Source organism: Calonectris borealis, chromosome 24 (assembly GCF_964195595.1).
Source record: "Calonectris borealis chromosome 24, bCalBor7.hap1.2, whole genome shotgun sequence".
NCBI classification, from domain to species: Eukaryota; Metazoa; Chordata; class Aves; order Procellariiformes; family Procellariidae; genus Calonectris; species Calonectris borealis.
This window is the reverse complement of record NC_134335.1, coordinates 2,419,414-2,445,857: the sequence shown is the minus strand read 5'-3', so window position 1 is coordinate 2,445,857 and position 26,444 is coordinate 2,419,414. Positions and strand designations below refer to the sequence as shown.

General features: G+C 49.4%; 3 protein-coding genes across 21 annotated transcripts in view; 1 reads left to right on the top strand and 2 right to left on the bottom strand.

Moving 5' to 3' along the window:
* Positions 1–15,294, bottom strand: part of ALG9 (ALG9 alpha-1,2-mannosyltransferase) — a 37,108-nt gene extending 21,814 nt beyond the window's left edge. For 4 of the 16 annotated variants that reach the window (XR_012677140.1, XR_012677141.1, XM_075172894.1 and 1 more), the window contains exons 1-11: positions 14,561–15,291; positions 14,151–14,355; positions 12,492–12,630; positions 12,162–12,296; positions 11,255–11,325; positions 10,251–10,339; positions 9,103–9,238; positions 8,672–8,759; positions 8,425–8,530; positions 3,112–3,234; positions 1,054–1,208 (exon numbers count right to left, since the gene is read on the bottom strand). Coding sequence is in view for 12 of the 16 variants with exons in the window: in XM_075172894.1 (XP_075028995.1) it covers positions 1,054–1,208; positions 3,112–3,234; positions 8,425–8,530; positions 8,672–8,759; positions 9,103–9,238; positions 10,251–10,339; positions 11,255–11,325; positions 12,162–12,296; positions 12,492–12,630; positions 14,151–14,355; positions 14,561–14,897 (1,584 nt within the window). In the remaining 4 variants the exon portion in view is untranslated. Of the gene's footprint in view, positions 1–1,053; positions 1,209–2,043; positions 2,171–2,765; positions 2,841–3,111; positions 3,235–8,424; positions 8,531–8,671; positions 8,760–9,102; positions 9,239–10,250; positions 10,340–11,254; positions 11,326–12,161; positions 12,297–12,491; positions 12,631–13,095; positions 13,242–13,278; positions 13,454–14,150; positions 14,356–14,560 lie in introns of those variants that run through there. The other 12 variants (XR_012677142.1, XM_075172892.1, XM_075172893.1 and 9 more) reach the window with 10 other exon arrangements.
* A 2,532-nt stretch (positions 15,295–17,826) lies between these two features.
* FDXACB1 (ferredoxin-fold anticodon binding domain containing 1) lies at positions 17,827–24,869 on the bottom strand. Of its 4 annotated transcripts, none has more exons than XM_075172903.1 (6): positions 23,853–24,859; positions 23,165–23,321; positions 22,822–23,025; positions 22,016–22,174; positions 20,631–21,273; positions 17,827–18,214 (listed from the first exon to the last, which is right to left on the bottom strand). In XM_075172903.1, the coding sequence occupies exons 1-6, from the start codon at positions 24,019–24,021 to the stop codon at positions 18,011–18,013; spliced, it is 1,536 nt and encodes a 511-aa protein (XP_075029004.1). In that variant the 5' UTR covers positions 24,022–24,859; the 3' UTR covers positions 17,827–18,010. The 4 variants fall into 4 exon arrangements, with proteins under 4 accessions (XP_075029004.1, XP_075029005.1, XP_075029003.1 ...); XM_075172904.1 differs by having other exon boundaries at positions 17,827–18,211; XM_075172902.1 differs by lacking the exon at positions 17,827–18,214 and having other exon boundaries at positions 19,845–21,273; positions 23,853–24,862.
* CFAP68 (cilia and flagella associated protein 68) lies at positions 24,020–26,420 on the top strand. The gene is given in 3 exon segments (XM_075172657.1): positions 24,020–24,101; positions 24,927–25,150; positions 26,100–26,420. Coding segments are annotated over 3 exon segments (336 nt in total). The 3' UTR covers positions 26,130–26,420.
* The last annotated feature ends 24 nt before the right edge of the window (positions 26,421–26,444 follow it).

Below are 26,444 nucleotides of genomic sequence, written 5' to 3'. Positions count from 1 at the left end.
AATGAGGCCGAACAGCTGGAACATGCTCTAACAGGGACTAGTGACTGCATTCCTGTGCCTCTTTAAGAGAGGAAAGATGAATAATTTTGCGCTTTGGAAGGTTTATATCAATCTATATTAGTGCTTTACTCTATGAAGCGTTTCAAGTGATATTTACTAAACACCCAATTTTCGGCTCTTCCAAATGTCCAATGCAATTTCCCGAAGCCTAAACAAGATCACTTTTTGTTTTTCAGATCAGTGAAGGATTCCTATTAGGATACAATAAAATGCACAGAAGCATTCCTGACCCTTAAAGCTTGTTTAACAGCAGACAAAGGAGGCACAATGCTATAAGCAAGTTACTAATCCTCATGACATCCCTTGGATGTTGTGTTGTATTGGCACTACAACATCACAACTGCTCCTCACCAGAAATTCCCACTTGGGGTGGGAGAACAACTCAAAGTCATCACGAAATAATTAGTGGCAAGGAAATATTCTCAACCATTTATCACTTCACACAATCCTGGACAAGCTTCTAATGTGATCACCTTATAAAGCCATAAAATTTGATCTTTTTTTGCTGGGCTGTTAAACAGTCTGCACTGAAGTCCAAGATTATTACATGAGCTTATTCTGTACAATACTCAGGAGGGAAATCCCAAATATTTTTGCTTTTACATCACATCTTACAGAGGGCTAATATTTTTCCACATACTCTCAATCAACCTGTACAGGAAGATTATGGTTTAACTTGTAAAATCAGCAACACACACACACACACACACTTCAGTATTAGAATGGCTGTGCGTTTTGTTTCCAGAGTCTCAACATCTATCCATGAAACATGGTTCAAAAATGAAAACTGTACGAGCTAACAGATTAAAGACAATGATCAAAAGTTATGCATAGGACAGTCCTGAACTGTGTAATCACTGTAGATTGTGTCACAGACACAGATATCCTGCAGATGTTCCCAAACTTTGGGAAGCAATGTTAAAGAGGCCGGCTAGCAATTATGCTTCCTAAAGGTATGAGCTCATTAAAAAACCACGTTCCACTAAAACTTACCTGAAGAGCAGACAGAGCCACAGCACCACAGAGACAGATGAGGGGATAGATGGGAAAGAGAAACCTCTCTTCTTTGTGGGGCTGACTGAAGAAAATCATGATCCAAATGTACATAGGAGCTAGTGTCAGCCAGTAGGGACGGCCCAGATTCTGAACTGAAAGAAACAAACACTCAGCAAAGTAGTAATGTAAGAATGAGGGGTTTATCCTATTCCCCCTCTTGTACAATCATATCTCACATTCAAAAGCCCATTCTTCAGACCCAAACCATTGCCTTCAGACACAAGCACACCATGTTCTGAGCAGCCATGTTGCTAAAATCCAGGTAACATACCCAAACAGTCAGTATAAAATTTTGACCAGAGAATTTTTGTAGATTCCTACAATACTAACAATTTCAACAGACTTTAGAAGACCAAAAGCAGAAAATAAGGGACTGCATTACTGAATCCAAGCAAGAGACAAAACCCTTCAAGAACATGTCTAAACGGGCAGTCAAAAGAACTACATTTCCTGCTGTGTATTATGCTATACATACAAAGATCAGAAAGGATCTCCTCTGGACCTACCCTTCCACTTACAAATGGTTGTTTAGCGACTGAAGTTTCCACAACCTTCATTGCTTCATTACAAAAATAAAAGCATGAAAGGTCTCTCAGGCACCTTCTACTTAATGGAGGAAATAACTGATTCGAAAATAACAACAATTACCCTGAATTTTAGTCACACTGAGGAGGGTTCTACAGTGCCTGACAATTTTCAGTCCCTTTTCTGCCCCCTTGCTATTCCCAACAGCAGAGTTAAGCAATTAAGCTAACGGCATTTCACAAACAATAAGAACAAAGCATTTGGCAGAATTGCTCCTGCTGTTAAGTACAAGAACACCAAGTGAACAGCAGGAAACCTTGCATTTATAGGATCTCCTACTGAGCTTTTACTGCTTTCTGACAGTATGTCAGTCATATCCAAGGAACAGATATAAGCAAATACCTGTTAACGTATATTTTCAGCAAGGATTATGATGTTGTGGTTTCTTGTACTCAGTAAAAAAATCAGAGAGCGAAGCACTAACTGGACTGATGAATCTGGAGGCTGCTGTAGACGCTAATGAATCCTCCTTAGGAAAATGGCAGAGAAGAATTCACACTTCCTCAACACCTTTTTCCTCTCTAGAGTCACTTGCCAAATGTCATTTGTTTAACCTGATGTCATTTCATTTAAGAGAAAGCCCAACGTGAAGTAGGGAATATTCTGGTTTCTTTCTCTACTCTCAGCACATCCACACCTATGAGGACACTTCCCAAAGCATGGGGTAGCAAGACTGACTTGCCAGGGCTCAGTCCTGCAAGTTGAAGAGTGCCTTTGACAGGGCACAGAAGGGTCCACGTTCAATCCCAACATGGGCAGCAGCAGCAGAGACTAGAGGATGCCTATTTGTAGGCTCAGCCCCAACAATCAAAAAGGAAGTAATAACCCTGTTCTCTCAAGCTGCTGCAGAAAACATTCTGGCGGTGGTATAAAAAAGTAACAATGGAAGAGCCAGCAAAAGGTTCCCCAAATAAAGCTAAAGGCTACTATTTCCAGCTGCAGATAAGATGGAAACAACAATGGGTACACGGTTTCTTTCCCCCTTAAGATTTCTGTCGGGGCTATTTCTAATGCATTTGCATGTCTGGCTGAAGGTTATGTACCATACAACTTGTTAAGCTTACTCTGGATATGGATAGTTCAGCCTTGATAACAGATTGTTCTTCCTGAGGTGGAGGCAGGGAACACAGGAATCATCCCTAAAGAGAAAAACATGTTTCTCTTTTGCAGACAGCACGTAAGTAGGTGCATCTCACTGCGTGTTCTTTCTACACAGCAGCTCCATTGTAGGGTCAATACTGAACTGAGTAATGAGCTCTAGCAACTTTCCTATTATTCCAAAGACTTTCCCTAAACCTAGTTTCACTTACAATAAAGGAAAGTTGCTCTTTGGCAGGCAAGCTCTCCCTTAGTAACAAGGTTGAGACCCGGGCTGTCTGTGCTTGGCTCTCACGGCTGTCTTCCACTCACCATGAAATTTCTGAAGCAGACACTCCATGAGACAAGTAAGCGGCAGCACAAGCAGCGCCAAAATAAATGCCACGTTGAAATTCAGAAAGCCATTGATGAAATAGAAGGACCAGGGTTCTGTACCTAAAGGATGAGAAAAGGAAACAAGAGTTTTCAAATACAAGCATGTATGAGATCTGTATGTAACAGCAGCTTCATTCCTTCTCTGCCTGACACAGACTGAGATAATCAGCAGCAGACATCAATTCTCCCCATTGCAAGCATATTGGAACCAAAGAATGGAAAGGGTGTGGACAGAAGGTCTTGCAGCTGGACAGAGGATGCAGCTCTATGGAATGAGCGTGAGCCATCTCAAAGCAGTCTCATGGCTCTGCCCCTCACCCATAAAACTGCCGTAACAGTGTCATGAGAGTTATTCAATAGCCATACAAAGGCACCAGAGTATCTCACAATCATGTCTGCCCAAGAAGCTTCGTCTTCCTTTTCAGAAATTATTTTTCTCCTTCCTTTTTCACTGGGTCATAGTCAATAGTACATCTACTGCTCATGAATCACAGGCCACTCTAACAGTCAGCCTTGCCTAGCAGTGTTCTGTGACACAGAACTCACCCTTGCATTAAGAAAGCCTACACAGCAAGAAGGTAGAGATGGAAATTTGTAAAACTAGGAAATTTGACTCCAAATTCATTCTTTCTAATTGCAGAGAAGTAACAGAGGAATAACACAAAAACACACAATGTTGTATACTCCATGTTGGCAGAAACAGAAAATGTACTAAAAAGGAACAAGAAAAAGAGTTCACATTCACACTTCACCCCAACAAAGACTCTGCCACTAAAGTTCATCCAGATGCTAGTTTTGGTACCTCCTTAGAATCAACACTATTTAAAATGTCCCTACTTCAGTTTGTTCTTACATTGTAGCTTCAAACAGGAGCAAGCCAACTCTGTCTCCTAACATGACATACTTGGGTATTGGTTTTGGAAGCTCTGAAGGATGTAAATTGAAAGAAATTCCAGTCCAACTGTCATTTATTTGGACTCTCAATTCAGAATGCTTAAAATCCTGAACAATAAGGAATGCCAGTTCCTCTCCACACATTTGCCACTCTCTCGGTGTGATTAGCTCAATCAGTCAGTAAATGACACGCGGGGGTTTTAATCACTGCACTGTTGTGACATGTGTCACATGCCGCAGCAATTTCCTGCAATCAGAGCCACTTAAATAGGGTCCATGTTGAAATTAATCAGACAACTGAAAAGCAGCAAGGAAAACCCAAAACCTCTGCAGCTCCTATGGCTAAATAAGATTAGAAGCTGCACTGGTCATATCAGAAATATGTCATTGGAGTTACTAAGGCGAAGTCCAAGCAACTGAGGTTCATTTAGAAACCTTTAGCTATTAGCGCTGAAAGCAAATAGCAATTACAGATTTAGATTTTGGGGAGCAGGGGACCTCAAGGGAGTGAACTATTAGAAATTCACTTTCTCTTTCCCTCCACCTGCCTCATAATTCTTGCAAGTCCCACATAAGCACAATGCTCAGCCTGTGAAAGGCTGAATATGGGATATGGTAGATTGAAAGATCATGTCAAGTGATGGATACGAGAGAGTTATCTATATGGCAACATTGCAATAGTACCAATGACCCTTCCTCCTTCTCTAGACTCTGTTGGTGACTCTCCATTTCTAAGGACTGCAATTCTAAATAATCACTGTGACAGATCCTGAACACATGCAGAAAGCAGATCATTTTAGGGCTGAAGCGTACTACCCTTCCTAGAAATCAGGGCTGCTGACTGGGATATGGCTGTGAGGGAAAACCTGAGGCAGTCTGGGGTAACACACTGTAAATCTTCCAGTGGACATCTAGACAAAGTGTGTGTAAAGGGAGCTTTGTTTTCTTCTCAGCCCTGCCGCTTCCAGATTCTCTCCTGAGACAATAGTACAGGTTTCTAAAGACTTACAGCAGGATTAACACTGGTTAGGCCACTCTAGTAACTACTTCTGTGGAGCACCAAGGCCTCTCCTTATATAAAAAAGGACTGGAACTGGTTTCTGTAGCCTGCTTCCCCAATACCACTGCTATAAACAACAGCCACTTTATCATAGAAGATGCCAGGATGACATAGAAAGCTTCTTAAACTGGTATGAACTGATTACCCTCCAAGTGTCTTCTGGCTACAATTACACTGCACAGCATAGCCAAGTCCCGAATCTTTAAAGGATAGTACCAGGGACTATACTGCCACCCTTCTACCTGTCCTGGCTGCTACGGAAAGTAAAGGAAATTAACTATGGCTCTCTCTAGTCTGGTCTCTGATTTGGTAGCCTAGGACTCAGGAATGAAGGACACTTCATGAAGCACATCTCCTCCACAATCCAGGTACAGCCTTAAAGGCCCAGAGGTGTCCTGAGGGACTCTGCTAATAAAGAGGTCAGCTGGTCTGAAGCAGAGCTTTAACAAAAAGGCCACTTTCTCAGATTTTTTTGCAGTCTGACTGAATTGCCCTTAAGAACTAAGCACTGGAATCTCCCCTCCTTCTCCAATGAGGGATTTTCTTCTCTGGGTGAGGAGAGAAAAAAAAAAAGGGAAAAAAAATATGAGAGGAGAACAGTGCATTACAGAGGCAAGTTAAATAATTCACAGACACCAGGCAAAAAGCAATAGGCTTGGTTACTGTGATGACTCACCCATTCGGAGGCATTCAGTCTCAATGCCTCCCAGGGCAAAATGCTTTTATTCTTGTTATCCACAACGACTCAAGGTGATCTGAGAAAGAACTGCAATACAAAAAAAGAACAACCCCATTGCATACAAGAAGTCCTGGCCCAGAACAATGTCTTTCAAGCAGGGAGGGACACTAAAGAACTCTCCATGCACAGTACTGATGGGAACATGCTTCCACAGCACCGTCTTCAGAACATCACAGAAGATTTAATTTCCTGCAAGTATCCCACATGCTAGAGCTGAGCAGATGTGGGCTGTAGGATAGAGACTGATGAAAGCAGTGGGAAGAACACTGTGGCCCAGTCAGTTCACGGCGCTATGGTTCCATGGGGATAACCAACTGGAAGCACTGTCAGACACTGAGCCAGAAACTGGTTTGAACTTTGTGCTCTGTGACAGGCTCCTGGAGCATCTAGAAATCAAACTCACAAACAAGTTAATAGAACTTAACAAGCTACCATGCTGCAGCTTGACCGCAGCAACAGTGAGGGCAGCTCAGGACAAAGCAGAGGAGTTGTAAAATAGGCTTAAGCTAAGGTGCCCCACCCTATGTTTGTCACAGGCTAAAAGCCTGCATGCAGACAGGAACTGTAGCTCAGCTGTTAAGCAGTAACTAAGCCGCAATAATTTGATCGTGAGTCACAGCCCTCATTCTAAGCAAGTCTGATTCAGTACTAGTATAATAAACAGTCTGCTTTCTGCATTTCATTTATTTTCACTCTATTTAAGAGCCAGGACTCAAAAGAGCAAGGTGTCATATGAACAGCTCCAGCACATTCCGCCCAAGCTGAACAAAGCTTCCCAAAGTGCCAACACACTGCAAGTCACAGCCAAGGCTCTGATCACAGGAAGTGGGACAAAACTTTTGTCACACATTGTGCGTTCTTAGAACATATGTACACAAAAACCTCAGAATCAGGCTTAGGGATATAAGCTTAGAAGCTACTTTCCCTTGGCTGTAGAAACCTAATCACCCCAGGGAAATATTCATTGCACAGACTGCATTTATCCAGAAGGATGGTATTGCTAAAGACAAAAAAAAAACCCAAAACACAAAACACCTCCCCCCCCCCCAAAAAACCCCGAACCTTGTCTCCAGAACTCCAGTTTGCAGGCAAAAGGAAAAATACTGTGATGCTTACATTGAAGATGATATGGGTTGATGACTCTACAACCTCCAGCAGCTCCTGCTCCCATCATGTGAAAGTTGGGAAATCCCAGCTCCAAAGCCAAAAGGGATTGGCCAACCTTTCATCTCCCCTGGTAGCATTATTTCTCCCAAGTGTTTTGAAGCTCTCTAAACACACAGCGTTGTCCTGGCCACATTGCATTAAAGAGCAATTTCAAGCAGGCTCTTTTACTAGCCTGAAGATGTTATATGAATGTCACTATGAATAAAACACTTCAGAATAGATTGGTCCCTGGAGGCTTCTGGAAACAACTCATGCACCAGTGTGGAAAAGGTCAGGCACAAGCCCATGCCAAAACCTATCAGAGACAGAGCCTGGAGTTTCCTTACAGAAAATTTACAGCAACAGACTTCAGAGCCTTCCTGCAGAGATGAAGAACCATGGCAAAACAGCTGTTGCCCTGCTGTGCCACAGCACAAGTAACAAATCACCACTCAGCACCACCCAAAACAGCCCTTCAAATGAACCAACATGGCCTGCAGGGCACTGCCAGAGAAAGCCTTGCTGCCAACCACTGCTGAATCCCTCCTAGAATCTCTCGACAGGGCTTAAACAGATGCCAGACATGACACAGGGACCCTGCACCCTAAGCTCCCTGAAGTCTCCGCCAGCCCCTCTGAAGCCCTGCTAGAAATATAATACTTTTCTACTCTTCAGCTCTAGAAGTATATGATATGAACAACTTAGTGCAGTGGCAGCTCCCAAACAAACAACACAGCATTGCCATCAAGGTTCAGACCTGAGATTTGGGACACACAGTATCCTAACTGGCCAGAACCAGGGAACCCCTCGTAGGCAGATGATTTGCCTGCAGATTAGATGCCTTTACGGTAACCTCAGATTCTGCTTGCCAGCAAAGCCCAGGCCATACGCTGCCAATAAGCAAGGAGATTCCCATGGCACAGCATGGACTCGGGAAGCCTGCAGAGACCCGATGAGAAGTGAAAGAAGTATGGATTCTGCCCTGTTACCCACCTTCCCAAGGTTCTGCACCCCGACTGTGAGGAACAACAGCCAAGAACTCAATTAAAGCTGACAAACACACACGTTTCACGTGTGCCCACTGCACTCGCGTAGCATCCAGACACGTCTGCTACCAACAGTTCTCTGCTGTGACGCTGAGACACCTCACGACGGTTTACAGAACTTGAAAGTGAACAAAAGCAGCTTAACTCACAGCGTGGAGAAATCCGACAATGGCGGGCGGATTCCCAGCTCGAGAGAGACATCCGGTGGCAAAAGCTCGAACTGCAGCCCTTCGGAGCTTGCAGGCCGCTTTTGCTTTAGGGTACGGCAGAAAAAGGATTTGCAATGAAGATCTGGTGTGGGACGGTAGCAAGACAGTAGCAAGAAAACTGCCGACTCCCTTCTTGTCTTATAAACTTAAACTCACCATAGAGATCAGGTCCATGAGAGGTGAAGACATTGTATAAAACAATGTTGAGAGGTGCAACTACCAGCTTCCCATAGTAATAGCTGTCCACAACTACCAATGGCACCTGGAAGAAAGCATCTATTATTTAAAGTGCCAGAAGCTTTTGGCTGGACTGCCCAAAAGCTCCATGTGATTTTCTTAATGGAACCCACCCTTCTATTGCAAGCGAAATCCATTCCCTCTTTGCATTGTTACAGGCACTTACCAAAAACAGGATCAATGACACGACACACCAGTTCAGGAAACTTTTCCACCTCTGCTTCAATATCACCAAGTCAAAGGCAATAGGAACCCTGAAAGAGAGACCAGGTATCAACTGGAGACTTTGTCTTTCCCCACTCCTTTCAAAGCAAGCGGGGCAGTAGCTGGAAGAGAACCATCACTTCACTGGGCTCTGCTTCTACTCCATACTCCAGTCATCCAACTTAGGTCTTACTCTCAGTATATTAGGGTCAGGAAATCTTCCTAACCTAAGTTCTTCAAAAGCAAAGAAATCAGGCTATGAAAGCCTGTAGCAATGATCCTGGACTAGGCTGGCAGCTCAGTCTTCCTCCAGCTCTCCAGTCCCTACATTCTCCCCAATCAGGCAAGAAACATTTGACAAAGTGCAAAACTCCTGAGCCCTCCTCTCCTTACCCAAGAGCTGCACTGAAGGGCCAGCCCAGAAGGGCTCCAGCAGCCACTCCCAGCACTGCTACAGAGGTCTTGTCCATATACCAGCCACTCATGGCAATCACCGTGGTGTACATGCAGAAACTGCTTGGGAGGAAAGCTGCAACACAAGGAAAGAAAGGGTTAGCACAACTTTCCTACAGCAGGAGAACTGCATGAGGCCAAGATAAGGCTAATCATCCCTCATTTATTCCATTGGAGCTGGGATGCTATACTACACATTCTCATTTCAGTGAAAGCAAAAGAGCATACTTTTTTTTTGTTCTGCCAAGACCAGAAATACTTCCTTTAAGTATGAAGGCCTCTTTCGTCGGTGGCACTCAGCAGTGGTAACCAGTTGACAGCATCCATGGCTACCACTTGTAACACTTGCTGCACCCTCTATATTCCGCTAGGTTGAAAAAAAATGAAACGAACCTGCTCAAGTGGCAGCAGAAAATGTGAGCTGACTGGGTAGAGTCTCTGAAACAACTGGGCAGAGACTGGTGGGAAGTAAGTGAAGAATGAGGAGACCTATGACACTGCAAAAACAATGAAGAGAAAGCCCTCTCTCCATTCACCATTAAAAAAAAGGGTAAAATAGGAAATCTCAGCATTCATAAGTTGTGGTATTTCCCTTTAAGGTTCTGTATGCACACAATATAGAAAACCTTTGCTCAAAGTCTCTCTTTGCACTTTATTCAATACCTACAGCAGGTGTTTCATAAGTCTTACAGTGATGGGCTAGGCAAATAGGTACAACCAGCCAGAGGGGACAGGACACAAAGGCAAATGACAATGCCAAAACATGACCCTCCTTTCTTGGATTAAAATATGTTCAAGGAAGGTAGGCCAAGACCCTGTTTAAAAGGCATGGCCCATTGCAGAGAGACTGGAGGCAGCAATAGAAACAAACATGCCCTGGAGATGGAAAGATACAGGAGTGATGCAGGGAACATCATTTGAATCAACGCTTATTCTGTCATCACACCTGCCATGAGAAATACCTGCAACAGAATACACCAAACAATTGCTAGAAAGATATTTTAGTGCTGTGGATTATCTTCTCTCTGCACCTGTCTTTGGTTTCTATGGACAAAGTAATTGTTAGTGTCATTGCTAAGTAAACTTACCTGCAGATGAGCAAAACATCCCAGTGCTGAGTACTAAGAAGGCCAACATCAGCCGGCTCACGTGTAGCCCAAACTTCTTGCACACAGCCCTAAGGAAGCAAGAAAGAATTAGAGACCACAAAAATATCCTCAGTACATAAAAGAACAGTACCCAATGCATGCAGAACCACAAACAATCCATGGAGCATCCTGAGAGCTTTAAGGTGGGTGATTCTCATTACTTAGCCGCTGAAGGCAACCTGAAGAGCAGTATGACTGCCTCTGGCCTGGGATTTCAGATCCTCGTAAGTTACACTAATGCAAAACTCTAGAAGAGACTTGGCTTCCACCAGTGCCAGTTGTGCTCGTGCAAATCTCAGGAACTTAGGGAGTCTGCACTGCTGTAGCAACATCAATCTATCTAAGATTTTCACCCCTCACAAAATCTCATCATGCAAAAAGCCACAGCTCACATTCTTAAAACCAGACTATTGCCAACAGAAAAGTCATGCAAGGTAATAGTTTGAAAGCCACAAATGAAGTGGCAGCAGGTAAAAATAAAAATCCAGCTTAGACAAGATAATTGTATTTTTGGGCTACTGCTTTTAGTGGATGTAAACACCATTGGCAGATACATTACAGATAGCAACAATCAATGTATTCCACTAAAATTCACTATGATAAGCAAACACAGCACCAGTCTCTCCTCCAGCAGAGCTCAGTTTACAACACTCCCACCCTGCTTGCTGGTATCCGTGAGAAACCGAGTGTAGTCAACAAAATGCTGGAGTGGACATGTGGGTGGCAGATCTGAGTATACAATTTTATCCTAAAAGTGGAACATTTCTGACCAATATTTCATTAAGTTATCACGAGAACACATATTTTCAAGGTTCACTGTGAAGTAGCCCAATTTACCAGGCACAGCTGCACATGAGCTTCAGAGTGTATTTCCTGTGGCAATAACTGAATATGTTACTTGCAACGCTCCAAAACATTCACTGTAGACACCTTCTAATACTCACTTGTAGAAGTAGAGTTCACAAATGCAGCTCAGGAAGGCCAGGAAGCATCGGAGGAAATAGAAAATAAGAACCTAGGAGACATACTCAGAGTCAGAACAAGGTTTGCAATGAAGCTTATGCACCTATTACTAACAAGTTGGTCCCAAGAACAAAAGTTCTGAACAGGATGGAGCAAGTTTGGCTTGGAGAATGAGCCTATTCTTGTAGACCCAGATCCCACACCAAGGGATGCTGAAGATCCCAGCAGCTCAAGGCCTAGCCCTTTAACACTGAAGTCCTTTTCAACACAGAAAGTAAATAGAGTCCACTGAACTTACCAGCACTACCCCTCTTTTGTTTTCTCTTGTGCAGAAACATGCCAAGTACAGCAATGGATACACAAGCAGAATGCACATTCAGAGCTTTTTCTTTTACATTTCTGTGAGTTCAGTTTGCAATATCCCTTGCAAAATACAGATTTATTTTTTATAGTTTATTGAAAAAAAATAAATCAAAACAGTCACTGATAGCTGGCATAGAAAACAATGCAGGCTTCTAAAGCATCAGGGTGAAACTCACAGGGGTGAATGACAGCCCATGGCTACCAGGTAACTGTCCTCAGGCCTGCACACACTCAAAAGGCCAAGGAACTACCAGCCCCTTTGGGACAGCTTCTCAATCAAACTGGAGCCTGACAGCATTTCCCTGCAACTTCCCAATCACTTTTCCTTGGATTCCATTAAGTCAGCTCACAAACCCTTGCAACTCCTTACAGGGAGGTTAGTGTTTGTAAACAAATTAGTGCTTTGTAAACACTAATTCTCTTACCTCCAACAACAAACAAAGCAGCTGTTTAAGCTGCTTTAATAAACACAGACTGAAGGCATGTTTATTCATCACAAAAGAAGCTTTCACACATCTGATTTACCTTGTTAGTTTGTAGAACTCTAGCGTGGAACAAGGCTGGTAAGGCATGAAGCCACAGGTAAGCATAGGAGCGGATGGCATAGGCTGGAGAGTATTCCCATGTCTGAAACCCCTTTCCATAAACGAGGTAGTGTGTCTACAATGGAGATTAAATAAATAAACAAATATGCATCACACAGAGTAGAGAGTTTTGCATTTCCCATCTCTGAACTCTTGAGTAAGAAAATTTCTCTTTGAAACACTGAGATTAGCACAAGGTTCTAGATAAATCTGCATTTGCACAGTCCAACTATAAATTCCCAAGCATCTCCAAGGAAAGAAAGCCACTTACCGGTTCCCAATAGTTAAACGTTTCATCACAATCAGAGATGTTGCTTAAGAGAGCTGCACAGAATCTGGCTGAGATGAGACACTTGAAAGCTGTTGATCCTTCAGGGGCCCAAACTTGTCCTGCTTTGCTCCCAGATGATCTAGTCCAAAGAAAAAATATAAATATGCACCAAGAAGACTCAATAACAAGATCAAGACTAGCAATGTGACACTAGGGAAAGAACAAGCATATTTGCATCTCTATCATTTAAGCATTGTGTAATTACTGATGAGTCTTTCTCTCACTGCTTTCTTTGGGGGATGCCAGTCCCCTCCCAAGGAAGCACCACCATGCGCCCTCACCATACCGGGGCAACGGCCCTGAGTGCTTAACCCACCGCTGCAAGACAGCCCCCCAGGACCTCCCACTCCTCCCCCCAATAGAGAGCAAGGCCACGCACAAGCTACCGCAGGCCCGGGAGGAGCTCCACCGAAAGGAGACCGGGGAGACCCAGTTCCACATCACAGGCCAACCCAGCTGGGCACCCATCACGGCCACCCGACGCGGGGCTCACTCGGGGCTGTGGGTACGTTTGAGACGTAAAAACCCAGCAGCGAGGAAATACCTGTGCGGGCGCTCGCAACTGACACCGCCCCGCCGGAGTTCGGGCTGCTGGGCCCCGAAGGACAGCTGCGATTCCGCCCGAGTGACGGTTGCAGAACCCGCCCGGGGAAGGAGGCACGCGTCCGGCGCCCACTGCAGCCTGGCCCCGGCTCCCCGCGGCCCCGCCGCCCGCTCCGACACTTACTCCAGCCGGGCCTCCTCCGCGCCCGCGGCCTCCGACCGCGGCCGGGCCGACTCCCCGCCACCTCCAGCCCGCGGCCGCTGCCGGGCTCCCTTGGCGGCCATGCCGAGTACGGGAAGCCGAGCGCCCGCTCCCTGCCTCCAGAGGACGAAACGAGAGCGGTGCCGAAGCCGCCGGCCGCCATGCCAGGTATGGGCACGGGCACGGGCACGCTCCTCTACGCCGCGTGCGCGGGCGGCCGTAAACGCGCTCTTCCGGAGGGCAGCGCGCTTTGCGCCGCCGGCAGCGTGCAGGGACACTGCTGCACACGGGACGCCTGGCCCAGAACAAGGTTCCCTCGCCCACCCGCGACGGCAGCACATCTCGCGAGGCGGCCGCTTTCCCCTTCAGACACACAATGGTGTGCGACCATTGCAGCCCTCGCGTCTGCTCCCCCCCGCCCGCGGCCCCTTCTCTGCCCCTGCCCAGGCAGAGTTGGGCAGGAAAGTAACTAAATGGGGAACACACAGTTGGAGAAAGCATTTTATTGGGTACCCCCAGCACTGAATAGCTGGGAAAAGGGCGGGGACAGAAGCTGTTTCAGGATCGAGAGGAGAAACATGTTTCTCCAGAGGCTGGTGTCCACTGGCTTCCTCCCCTGTGGAGGTGCTGAAAGAGAAGCATTCAGAACAGGGGAAACCACCTTAAAATCCCTGCTCTTGGCGTGCACACAGCCTGAAAGGACACTTCGTATGTCTGCAGAGCCCTTCCACTCCCCACAGCTGGTGCAGGAACATCAAGGTACAAAAAGTGGTTTTGAGCAACTTTGGGAAGTCATCTTAACGCAGAATCGGAGCAGCTTCTAAAAATCTTGGGAACTGCAATGAGCCAAGTACCTGCTCGAGAGGCACAGAAAACATCCCCAAAGGGCCAGGGATGGTTTAGGTGACCACAGCCCCGAAGACAGGGAAATCCGCTTCCCAGGAGTGCCTTTCCTTGCCCCTTCTTCAGCCCGCTGCCACTCCTCCTCTCGCTCACTCTTGCCTCGCAGTTCCTTCCACACACAATGGATGCCTCTTCTTTCTTCTCCACCAGCCGCTGCTGCAAAGGCAGGAGGACGTGGTCAGGACTGAGAAGCCCCCACTCCTCCACCTGGAGGACAAACAGACGCCGGGCCGGCCCCCAGAGGGAGCTCTCCATTAGCACCACCTGACCCTCGGCCGTCCTCCCACATCTACCCCCTATACCCTAACACCCCACCCTCCCCAGCCCACCGGAAAAAATCTCGCAGATCGGCTTTTCTCACCGGATTGGTGCTCCGGTCCTCCCCGGGCACCACCACTGCCACTTGCGGAGTTCCAGCCGGTGCTGGAGCTGTGCTCGGAGGCGGGCACCCTGGGCAAATGAAGCTGGGCATGCAAAGCAGCGGCCAAAGAGGCTGCACCCCTGCTTACAGGGGACTCCAGACCGCTGCCTGGACTGCAAAGCACCCGGGACTCCAGGGCACTGGCCGGCCCCTGACTTACAGGGCAGCCCTGGTCCCAAAGGCCCACGAAGGCTCCTTCTCTCCAATTGAGCGGCACCCTGACCTGTACCCCGCTAAAGGGGACAGTCACCCCACACAGGCTGCCAGCTGAGCACATCAAGAGTGCTGGGCACTTTCTGCCCTGGAGGCAGATGGTGCCTCTGGCAAGGGCTTTTCCAGGGAGATTTTGGGGGCTTGGGCAGAAGAACTTCCTGAGGTGGGTTCCTCATCACTTGGGAGAAGCTGCCGCTTCAACGCAGAGCAGCTGGTTGGAACGTGGCTGGTGTTTGGAGCCTGCAAGTGGTGCTTGCCACCCTAAATCTGCTGCCCTGCCCTGCCCTGCCCTGCCCTGCCCTGCCCTGGTCCCCTTTCCCCCTGCTCTCAGCCCCAGGAGCAGCTTGGGAGAAAGAGAACCACGGGGGAAGGCAGGAGGCTGGGGGGAAGGGGCCCGTTCCGGGCATCGGGGACGTGCCTGCAAGTGGGCCCTGGGTCCTGCCCGGGCAGCCCTGGCACTGGGAAGCCCTTTTATTGCCTTGAGCTGGGCCACCGCCCCAGAAGCAGGGCTGGGGCCTCTGCTCTTTAAGCCTTCAGGCTTCTGGGCACCATGACGGTGAGAAAGGTGGGTCTAAGGTGGCTGAGCCTGGGGGAGTAGGGGGTGGAGGGGGGAAGGATGGCCGGGGGTCGGGGAGCACTGTGGGGAGGTCCCTCCAGGAGCCAGCATCCCTGTGTCCTCCAGGCGGAGGAGCTGGCACTTGACTGCACCCTCCTTCCTTGGCAGCAGCTCCTGGAGAAGAGAGAAAGAAGAGGCATCCATCATGTGTGGAACTGCGAGGCAAGAGCGAGTGAGAGGAGGAGTGGCGGGCTGAAGAGGGGGAAAGAGGAAAGGTGCACTGGGCAAAGGGACCTCCCTGTCACCAGGGCACAGTCACATAAGAGCATCCTTGGCGCTTTTGAGATGGTTCGTATGACTCTGGGGGAGGTACTTGGCTCAGTGCTGTTCCCTAGATTTTTAGAAGCCATTCCAATTGTGTGTTAAGAAGACCCCTGAAAGGCCGGGGCCAGAGATACCCACCTGATTATAGGGTGCTTTCCCAGCACCTCCCGCCAAGCGCAGGGGACACGCACAGCCCTACTTACAGGGCGGTCCCCCTCGGCTCAGTGCTCACTCCTAACAAGCCCCACAGAGCCCAAGGCTTTGACCTGCGCCCGAGCTATGGGCTGGCCGTCCTGGCTGCAGCACACCACCACGTCTTCGGGAGCCCAGGGAGCGACCTCGACCCCAACCGCGGGGAGGTCGCCCCAGCCAAAAGCAGCGCCAAAGGCGGGACTGCGCCCGCCGGGCACAGCACTTCCTCAACCTGCACTCTCTCAAGGGCGAGGGAGGGCTCGTTCCTGTTGGCCGGCTAAAGCAGCCGCCCCAGCCCCGCTTACGGGGAGGTCGGGCTGCTCCTGGGGACAGAGGGCTCCACGGCTCGTGACACACGCCCCGAGTACAGGGCTGTCATGCTGGCAGGTCGCCAGCAGGACAGGCAGCCACGCAGGCAGAGACCCAGGCCCCGACTACAGGCAGGTCGCCTTGCCCGCGCTACGACTAAGCGGCTTCGCTCCGTCCTTAGAAAGAAGGGGCAAGCCCGGACTCTCCCTCCGCTCGCGGGCTCAGAGGGGACCCCCTGTTGCTGCACAGAGCCCTCCTTTCCCTCCTGGGAAGTTTCAGCTAAGTACGCTGCAGCGATTTTAACAGGGGCCTAAACAAGAAGCTCATTCACTTGCTCACTCACACGGACGCAGACACGGGCACGGCCACACACACACAGGCAGGGAAAAACAGAACTTCCCAGAAGAGAGAGGGAGCTCTCTGCAGCCAATGCCTGGGGAGCCATCCCTACGCCCCGAGGAGGAGGGGAGAGCCTCAGACCTGCCCCCCCGGGCTGCATGCAGGCCAGAGGGGCCTCAACACGCCAAGGGGCTTCACGGGTGGCCAAGGGGCAAATGCCGTGCCTCGACTTCAGGGGGTCACGCTGGCCAGGCTGCCAGCAGGCGGAAAGCCGCCGGGGCCGGAGGAGGGGGGCGGGGAAACGGCCCTCCCCTGCTTACAGGGTGGGCCCGGGGTCCAGAGGGCTCCATTTCCCCCTCGGGTGCGGAGACGGTGGCTCTCACCCTCCTTACAGGGTTGCCACTCCCTCCGGGTAGCCAAACCATGGGGCAACATGGCAAAAGGCCAAAGACCTGAGCCCCGGTTACAGGGAGGTCACCCAGCGCAAAGCCAGCCAGGGCACTAAAGGTGCTGGCAATGCTCTTGTGTGACTGCAGCCCCAGTGACAGGGAGGTCCCTTTGCCCAGTGCGCCTTTCCTCTTTCCCCCTCTTCAGCCCGCCACTCCTCCTCTCACTCGCTCTTGCCTCGCAGTTCCACACGATGCCTTGTCTTTCTTCTCCAGGAGCTGCTGCCAAGGAAGGAGGGCGCAGTCAAGCGCCAGCTCCTCTGCCTGGAGGAGAGAGGGATGCCGGCCCTCGGAGGGCGGTCCCCACAGCGCTCCCCGACCCCCGGCCATCCTTCCCCCCTCCTACCCTCTATCCCCCCAGGCTCAGCCACCTCAGACCCACCTTTCTCACCGTCATGGTGCCCAGTGGCCTGGAGGGAGCAAAAGAGCAGAGGCCCCAGCCCTGCTTCTGGGGCGGTGGCCCGGCTCAAGGCAATAAAAGGGCCTCCCAGTGCCAGGGCTGCCCAGGCAGGACCCGGGCCCCACTTGCAGGCATGACCCAATGCCCGGAGGGGGCCCTTTCCTCCCAGCCTCCCGCCTTCCCCCATGGTTCTCTTTCTCCCAAGCTGCTCCTGGGGCTGAGAGCAGAAAGAAAGAGGGCTAGGGCAGGGCACGCCCAGCCCCACACATCTCAGCCCCATGCCTCTGAAAGGCCGGGGCCAGGGACACCTGCCTGATTACAGGGGGTCCCTCCCAGCACCTCTTGTTGAGCCCAGGGGATGCACACAGCCCTGCTTACAGGGTGGTCCCCCTCGGCCTGTGCCTGGGTTACAGGCTGGCCATCCAGGCTGGCCACCCTGGCTGTGGCACACCACCACGTCTTCAGGAGCTCCACTTCCCCCCCGGGTGCCGAGACGGTGGCTCTCACCCTCCTTACAGGGTTGCCACTCTCTCTGGCAGCCTAACCGTGGGGCAACATGGCAAAAGGCCAACAAAAGCAAAAGACCCGAGCCCTGATTACAGGGAGGTCGCTCAGCTCAAAGCCAGCCAGGGCACCAAAGGTGCAGGTGACGCCTTTGTGTGACCACAGCTCCGGTGACAGGGAGGTCCCTTTGCCCAGAGTGCCTTTCTCTTTCCTCCACCGCCGTCCCCCGGGCTTCCTCCGCTCCTCTTCTCGCTCGCTCTTGCCTCGCAGTGCCACGCGATGGATGCCTCCGCTGTCTGCTCCACCAGCTGCTGCAAAGGCAGGAGGACGCGGTCAGGACCGAGAAGGCTCCCGGCCCCCGGAGGGAGCTCTCCACAGCACCACCCGACCGCCGGCCGTTCTCCCGCCCCTACCCCCTGCCCCTACCCGCCCCCCCGGAAAAAACCTCGCAGATCGGCTTTTCTCACAGAATTGGTGCTCCCAATGCAGGGACGAGTGCCAAGGGCCCTCTGCTGCTCCGGGCTCCTGGCCGCTCCCGGCGGGGGCTGGACCCTCCGCACCCCCTACGGCGATGGCTGACCGCGCCTCCCCGGGACGGCGCCTGAGCCCCAGCCCTCCCCACGGCGCTCGCAGACCCCCCGAAGGCGATGGTCGACCCCCGCCCGCCCCGAGGCGATCGCGGACCCTTCCCCGGCGGCGCCGGCGCCCGCCCGCCCCGAGGCGATCGCGGCCCCATCCCCACGAAGGCGATGGCCGACCCCGCCCGCCGCCCCGAGACAAGCGCGGACCCTCCCCAGGCGGCGCCGACCCCCGCCTGCCCGCCCGCCCCTTCCCCAGGCGGGTCCCGCTCCCCTTCCCCTCAGGCGGCCGCTCTCCCCCTCACACACGCGCGCGACCGTTGGTGACCCCCGCGCGCGACGGCTGCTCCCGCCCGCCCCCGCCCGCGGCCCTGCCGCCGCGAGACGCCCGCGCGCCGCCCGGGTGAGGGGGCACGCGCCCCGCGCCCGCCGCAGCCCCCGCGCCTCGTTGCCCGCCCCACAGCGGGGACCGTCTGCACGGCGCCGGCCTGCGGCGGAGCTCCGGTGGCTCCCGCCGGCGTCGGACCGGCTCCCCGCGGTGCGGCGGGCTCCGACGGCTGCGGCGGAGCCGGCTCGGCTCCGCTGGGACGCAGCGCCGGTGGCAGATGCGACGGAGTCTGCCGGCAACTGACGGGATCGGTCAGCGTCTCACAGACCCTCCTTCGGCTCCACCAGACTCTTGCACTTAGTAGCAGGAGATTTTTATTTCACCCCCAAAGGCTCTGGGGGGCTCCATTGTGAGAATTCAGGAGTAGATTTTCCAGCTGTAGAATTACTGGTAGACGAGTCTAACAGAACTACCTAGTAGCACTTCTTAGTATCTGCGGCAGCCATGAATCACCTAGCGCAATCTGGGAGTCGCTACAGAGTCAGCAATGACCTCAGGTCTTAGTCTCTTTAACATTCTTAGCATTCTTTGTTAAAAGAAAGACCTAGTGGTATCCGCCATGCTATTGATACCTTTCCCCAGTGTAATCCTACAGATTCCAGTAACTCGGTCTGTTACTGGAGTTCTCTGTCAGCAGTTACATCTGCTGTAACTATTACCATTTGCGATTACCATCTGTATTAGCTACTCGGAAAGTAGTCTGCTGGTGCATGCAGCTGGGGCCCCACTGGGTGCACCCCTGCCGCTGGCAGCCCAGCACACACCGTCCTCCCGTAGGGACTGAGCACCTGCGCAGAGAGTTTTCAGTGCTCAAATTGTACACAACCCTTTGGAAATAGTAAGATCCTCCGTCTTTCAGCGTACTCCATACCACCGCCACCATTACAAGGCACCGGGCAAACACAAGCAAGAACAGGAAAAGTGAATCGGCATCGGTAAGGAGATCAAGTCCAGTCTCACAGGACCCTAGCAAAGAAAGGCTCCACTTTTTAAAATGAGGTTTCATTACACACACGCAGAACAGGAAGATGCTTGGTCTTCATTAACAGGAATTTCCACATTTAGAACGTGTGCAGGTACTTGAAGTCCACACCGCCTTTGTAAGAGGCAGTGCAATAACATGCAGTGTTAGGTCCAACAAGATGTAGGCCACATTTTCCAGATCAGCAACAAGCGCAGGCGCTGTTCGAGCACCTCAAAACAACATAGAACGCTCTACCGAAGAGTAACACGCAAGCATTGGTTTATTTCCTTCCGAAAGAGCAGCTGCATCTCTGCCACCGCCTGGCGGCTCAGTGCCTTGTCACAGGACTGAAAGGTCAGCCTGTAGCAGAGGCTCTTCCGTCCGGTCTCTGACTGCTGGAAACTGTCGATTAACTGGATGGATACAACCATTTCACCTGACACCTGCCTAGCAATGGTGTGAAAAGCAACTTCATCAAATTGTTCCCCATCAGGAACCCAAAAGCTGACATCATGAACATAGGAAGGTGGATAGAGAGAAAAACTCTTGAAAAGCCTTAACTCTCCTCTAGGAAATTGACAGAGGAACCGTGTGTCTGATGTCCAGAGCATTCGCCAGTCAGATATTCCACAGATCAGCATGGCTAGGAGGTCAAGATTCAATGAAGCAAAGACAACAACCAAGTCACTGCTTACTAGTTCATAATGAGCTGTCCTTATAATTCCCACACAGGAGCCCTTCTCACAGGAGCCTGAATTATCTATCTCCACACAGATGAAGTACTGAATTTTACTAACCTGAAATTCAAAAGCAGCAAAGTCATTTAGCTCAGTTTTTTCAAAGCTCATTGCTTCCTGCAGATTGATATTCAGTTTAAAGCCGGAAACAGTCTGGTGAAGAGAATGTATGCTGGTTTTAATGTTATTCACCAACATCTGGATACAGCTGTTCTCTGTACCCCTGTTAACTGCACATACAAAAACCATCTCATGAAAAACAGGCATGGAGTAAGGAGTGATAAGACACTTCCTGAAAACTGGGCCAGAAAGAACATGAAGTGTCCCCGGGAGAAAGGCTCCTCTTTGTATTATTGCCTGAGCATAAGGTAGAAGGGAAGGTCTAAGATAATACTGTTTTGAAATGTGGCATCCCTCCTGTACATTCACCCAGCCATTCTTATATGTGTCCCTGCAAAAATCAACATGGGAAAATAAAACTGCATTTGCCAGTCCATTAGACACTTCTTCAGTGCTTGGAGTCTCCTCTGGGCTCAGAATGATCCAAAAGATATTTGAGTGACAGACACCATTGAGGTGACCTTGGTGGAGCAAAGAAAGGCAGTCATCAATGTTTTGTAACGGAAAGGCTTGGCTGAGCTCTGCAGTGAGCTTCTCCTTTACTGTCCGTACTGGATGATTTGAATTTAGTTCTAGGAAACCCCTGTGAAAAATAAAAGTGCAAATTACAGACACCACTAAACAGATTTCCTTGAAATGCCTTCCTGTGATCATAATTTGAGTGCAGCAATTTACCCAAAACAATCTCAGATACTAAGCCGGTTCCTAGTAACTACCTGAACAAGCCAAATCTTTCATCAAAGGTGTTGCAATGGCTAACACGTTTTCAGGACAGTGGTGTTTGTCTCCAGGTTGCAATCAAGAATTAACTGTACTTTTGCTAGTAATAAAGGAATGGGACTTAACAGTCAGCACAGGCATCACCATTTCCATTCAGCACAGGCATTACCAAACTACAGAAATGCATCAAATTATGCTAGCCCTGGATAGTCTCCCAAGTATGCAGCAGTTCACCTAAGAGGTTAGCATTTTTTATCTTAGCTAGCCTTAGTATTGTGGTATTAGCAGGCACAAGTCAGCTCCTGAATTTCTTCCACAGTACAGTAAAACAGATTAAAGTTTTCATCTTTACTTGTGTGTTTAAGTATACAGCAGCTTGGTCTCAACTATAAAGTTTCTTTTTGTTCTGTAGACTTGTTTGTAAGTAGGCTATAACCACAAGCCAACATGAAGCAGACTTGAAGAAGAAATGGAACAGGAAATTCTGTAAAGGGGAAAGGAGGGAAAGTGAAGCAATTCCATTTTATCTGGCACCTATGCTGGTCGTTTCCACTGAGAGCAGGAGTGTGTGTTATTGCCAAACAGAAAATAATTATAAAACTTACCTATTAATTTTATCCACAAGTACTTGTGGTACTTGAAAAGAAACTTTTTGGCTTTCCAGTTCTATCTTGCAGGTCATAGGTTTGAAATACAGAAGTGGCGTGCTTCGTGTGAAAATGTGGTTTAAAGCACCCTCTACACAGAAAGATTTATCTTGACTCCTGACAATACACAACACAGAGCAAAGTCATTGATCATTTCCTACATTTAATGTGTCACAAGTAAAGCATTACACAGATAGCTCTGTGTAACACTAACACACCTCTTGTTGAATCCCAGGTCTTGTTACAAGGTGACAAAAATGCAACACTACCATATTTTTACTGGGCAGGTGATCCAACATTGGAACAAGTTGCACAGAAAGATTGTACAGTCTCCATCCCTGGACACTGAATGTGGCTCTGAGTGACCTGTTCTAGCTGGCTCTGCTTTGAGCTGTGGGGTAGGACTAGATGACTGCTGGAGGTCCCTGCCAACATCAACCATGCCATGATTCTGTGATTGTCTGCTAAGCAGATACACATACCGCAGTCCTCCTGCTGCCTTTAGGCCAAGATTAACATTTGTTCTGAAATGGATCATTTTGACAATCCTAAGACAATCTTATTTTTTTAGAAGGTACTTTGGCAAGAAGCTTGCATTTTTATCTTGGCTATACTGCTTAGAGGCGAAAAAGAACTGTAGCTATTTTAAAGAAAATTAAAGCGAGTTCCTCTTTCCAACAAACAAGATACTAAAAGAACATACTAGTGCTAGGCATTATAAAAGCACAAATATAAACTTTTCAGTATTGCCACATGACGGTTACCTGTAGCCTGTACACTTATATCCATGGATAGTCTCTGCTTTAAAAGGATGAACGTTACTCAAGATAAATCCAGCTCCTGCTGCCACAGCCACTATTTGCCAACTGTTGTGCCATTCTCTCCTTGGTTGATCAGCAGGTGTCCCACCCTGTCCATTGCAAAGAGCCACATGGACCTCTCCCTCCTCTGTCAACACTTCTGCGGAGCTGGAAGGAAAGCCAGGCAACAAGGAAAATCCTGCTAACACAGCCAGAAATTTTATAGTGCCAGAAAAACACCTGTAACATGGCTAGAAATCTGTATCACAGCAGCCAATTATCATAGAACTACTTCTGATTTACTCACCTATGGAAAAAGCGGGCAAGCAGCTCTCTATTCTTCACTACCCCAGCCTTTCTCCCACAGTGAGGGAAGTTGAAATAAATGCAATCAAATTCTCTTTTTTCTGGTAAAAAATAGTCCTTCAGCTTGGTGCAGTCCACAGAAAACACAACTTCAGCTCCTTCAAAAATAAGCGAAAACCAAGACTCTGATGTTTATCATTACAGAAAATTTTAAAGAAAGGTAGCAATTAAAAGTCCTCTAGTCCATTTTTAAGCATATCAGAGCAGCAGCTGCCAGGCACCTTCCCATTCATGTGCGTTAGGAAAACCAGAAAGCCTAGGGTCCCTTTGCCCTCTTGCAGAGAATTCTGCTAACTGGCTATTTGTTTCAGTACTATTTCAGTCTGATTAGATTTTAGGGTATTTGAGTTAGCCTCTTGGACAATTCCAATTCCTCGTGGCAAAAGTGCGCTTCCGAGACGCCTGGAGTGGTGAAGGGCTATAAAGTGACCGGACAGCTCCTACGGAGGCACCGCAGCGCCAGGTCCCTGATTTAAGGAAGCCACGCCGCTCGAGAGCCTTGCTTCGACCGTAACGAGAAGAGCGGTTATAGCTAACGGCCGAGTACTAGCGACACCGTTTCTCTCCCCTGCGTCGCTTTGCCCGAGGGCCCCCACTACCACCCTCCCTCCCCGCCGCTGCCTACCCACCTCTCTCCCGCAGCCGCCGGATGCTCTCCGCGGCTCGCCCCCGCCCGGACACCTCCTCTTCGCTCTCGTAGCAAGTGGCCACGACGTGGGTCCCCGCGGCCCCGCACAGGGAGGCCGCGAAGGAGAAGTTGCCCTCCCCGAGCAGCAGGACGCAGCGCACCGGCTCCATGTCCGCAGCCAGCACGGGGGCCGGCGCTCGCGGGCCGCCGGCGCTCCCTCATGACGTTTCTGCCGGCCAGCGGGCCGCTGGTGCGCTCATCGCCTGTTGGTGGCATCAGGCCGTGCCGTCACCTGTGAGGCGCCGGGCGGCCGGCTGGGGGGCGGGGAGTCGCTTGCTGCGACCCCGGGCCTCCACGCCTCCCCCGGGCCCGCTGCGGAAGCGGTTTCTCCCGTCGGGCGTGGCCTGGGCCGCTGCGGGGTTCGCCGGCGCTTTGTCGGCAGCCGCTCCCCCTCACGGACCCTCTGTGCAGGGCCCAAGGAGCTGCCGGCGCCCCTGGCGAGGCCAGGAGCTGTAATTGACGGGCCGCTGCAGTCCGATGACTGCAAATTATGGCTTGAGAGAGCATAGCGGTGCTTTACTGTCGCCTGTTCTATTTGCATGCCCTCAGCTGCTGCACAGAGCAAGGACAGTGTTTCAGGAGTCGCATGGGTAATGACAGTGGAAGGCTTAAAATCAGCAAAGGCAAGCTCCAACAGAGACCTACCGCCTGTAGTTTATGAGGTCTGGTCCTGGTTCAGGCATTAGGTCCCTGTGGCCTTGGGTAAATCACTTCGTCTATTTCGAAAGGTGGGTAAGTTACTCTCAGAGGCATTCAATAAGGTGAAGCTGAGAAATGCAGTATCACAGTTTAGGAAAATAGATGCTCGCTGTACCACCTCTCCCCACTCCCCAAAAAAAAAAAGAAAAAAAAATGCTTATTAGCATCAAGAAGGAACTCCGTTCTTCTCTGATGCTTTCTGTCACACATGGAAGTATAGGACATCTCTCTCCAGTCACCAGGGGGGTGGTGGTGTTATGTTATCTGCTGTTGAGATCCGAGCTGATCCTAGGGAGTTGTTGATTTCTATTGCCAGATCATGTCCAAGATCTGTACAACTCCCTCCATGGTTCCTTCATGCATGCTACTGGCCATGGGGAACTGTGGATGGACTGAGACAGCACTTCTAAGTTTTCCCAGTATGGCTGGAGGTGCACCACCAATGAAGATCATTACTCAGCAAAAACCCTTATGGGGAACTGGAATGAAGAGCGATACGATATCCAGAGAATTGTGCAGCCCAAGCCACTTAGTTCCCAGGTATGTCCTTGTGCTTTTCCTTATTGTGGATATAGCAAATCTCAGTTGAGATGATCACTGGTCACTTAATTTGTCATGTACACAGGACATTATCCTTTCCATCCCCAGCTACGAATACATCAGAGGTAAGCCTCCCATGAGTAGCTTCCCTTTCTGCAGCCCTGCTCCTAGTCTTTTCTACTGTTTTTTAAAAATGCAGAAAGGCAACAGTCAGCACCCTTTTCTCTGATGAGTGCCCTACAAGAGTCCCACTACAGGAGTAAAGATGTGAGGAATGCTTTTTTGTTTAAACTCAGTTTTACTCCTTGTAACAGTGGCCCCAGTCCAGCTCTTTTCCTTTGCTGTTCAGATGGTGAATCAAAAGTCATCACTGAAGCTTTGTGATCTTAGGTTAGACTTAGATTTGAAAGTAGTAGTGCAATTGCAGATACTTTGGTCTTCCTGTAAGATATAAAATATTAAAATATTTTACTTATATTTAGCCATGCTAAATGTGAGGGGTTTTTTTCAGTATACTCACTGCTTTGAAACAACATACTCTTCAGATTACAACAAGGGAAAGCATCAGAGAATAAAAAGTACGTGCACGGAACTGAAACATAGTCTGTTGGATCTGTAGCTGAAGAGGAGCTTCTGACTGACATTTGTGCTTAGAGATGACAGAACTGTTTTCTGTCATTTTTCATTGTTGAGTCGTGCTCCTGTGCCACCACAGAACAGGTATTTCGAGTCATTCAGGGAGTGGTATTTGCATTTCAAGTGTTCTTGTCTAGCTAACCTCATCACTATCCTCAAGGACCTTTCACTCAAAATTCCCATTTCTTGCTCCTGAGTTTGAGCCTAACAAAACCCTGCTCTATAGAAAAGATTTCCCTCAGTTGCACTTTCTGGATATATTCTTACTATTTTGCACTTACTTCCTCAAGTCTTTTTGTGTTTATTCTTCTAGGATTTGAATGAGAACCTCATTGGTTTCTGAGTCACCACTGTGAACTAGAAACTCCTTCGTTCAACCCAACTGCTCAGTCCTGCTACACAATAGACTACAGGCCTCCATATGGCAGCATTTTCTTTACTTGTGTCCAACATTCAGAGAAGGAACAAGAAGGATGCAGGAAAAGCAACAGAGATGGAGAGAATCTATAGACTATGCCTTCAGAGAAACAGGAGGCCCGTCTACAAGGATATCCTTCAAGCAAAAAGACCTGTCACACATTAAAGCCAAATGTGGCATCATGTGAAAAATGTTCTTTCTCCTTTCTAAGTTGTGTTGTTTGTAACCTACGTGTGTTTC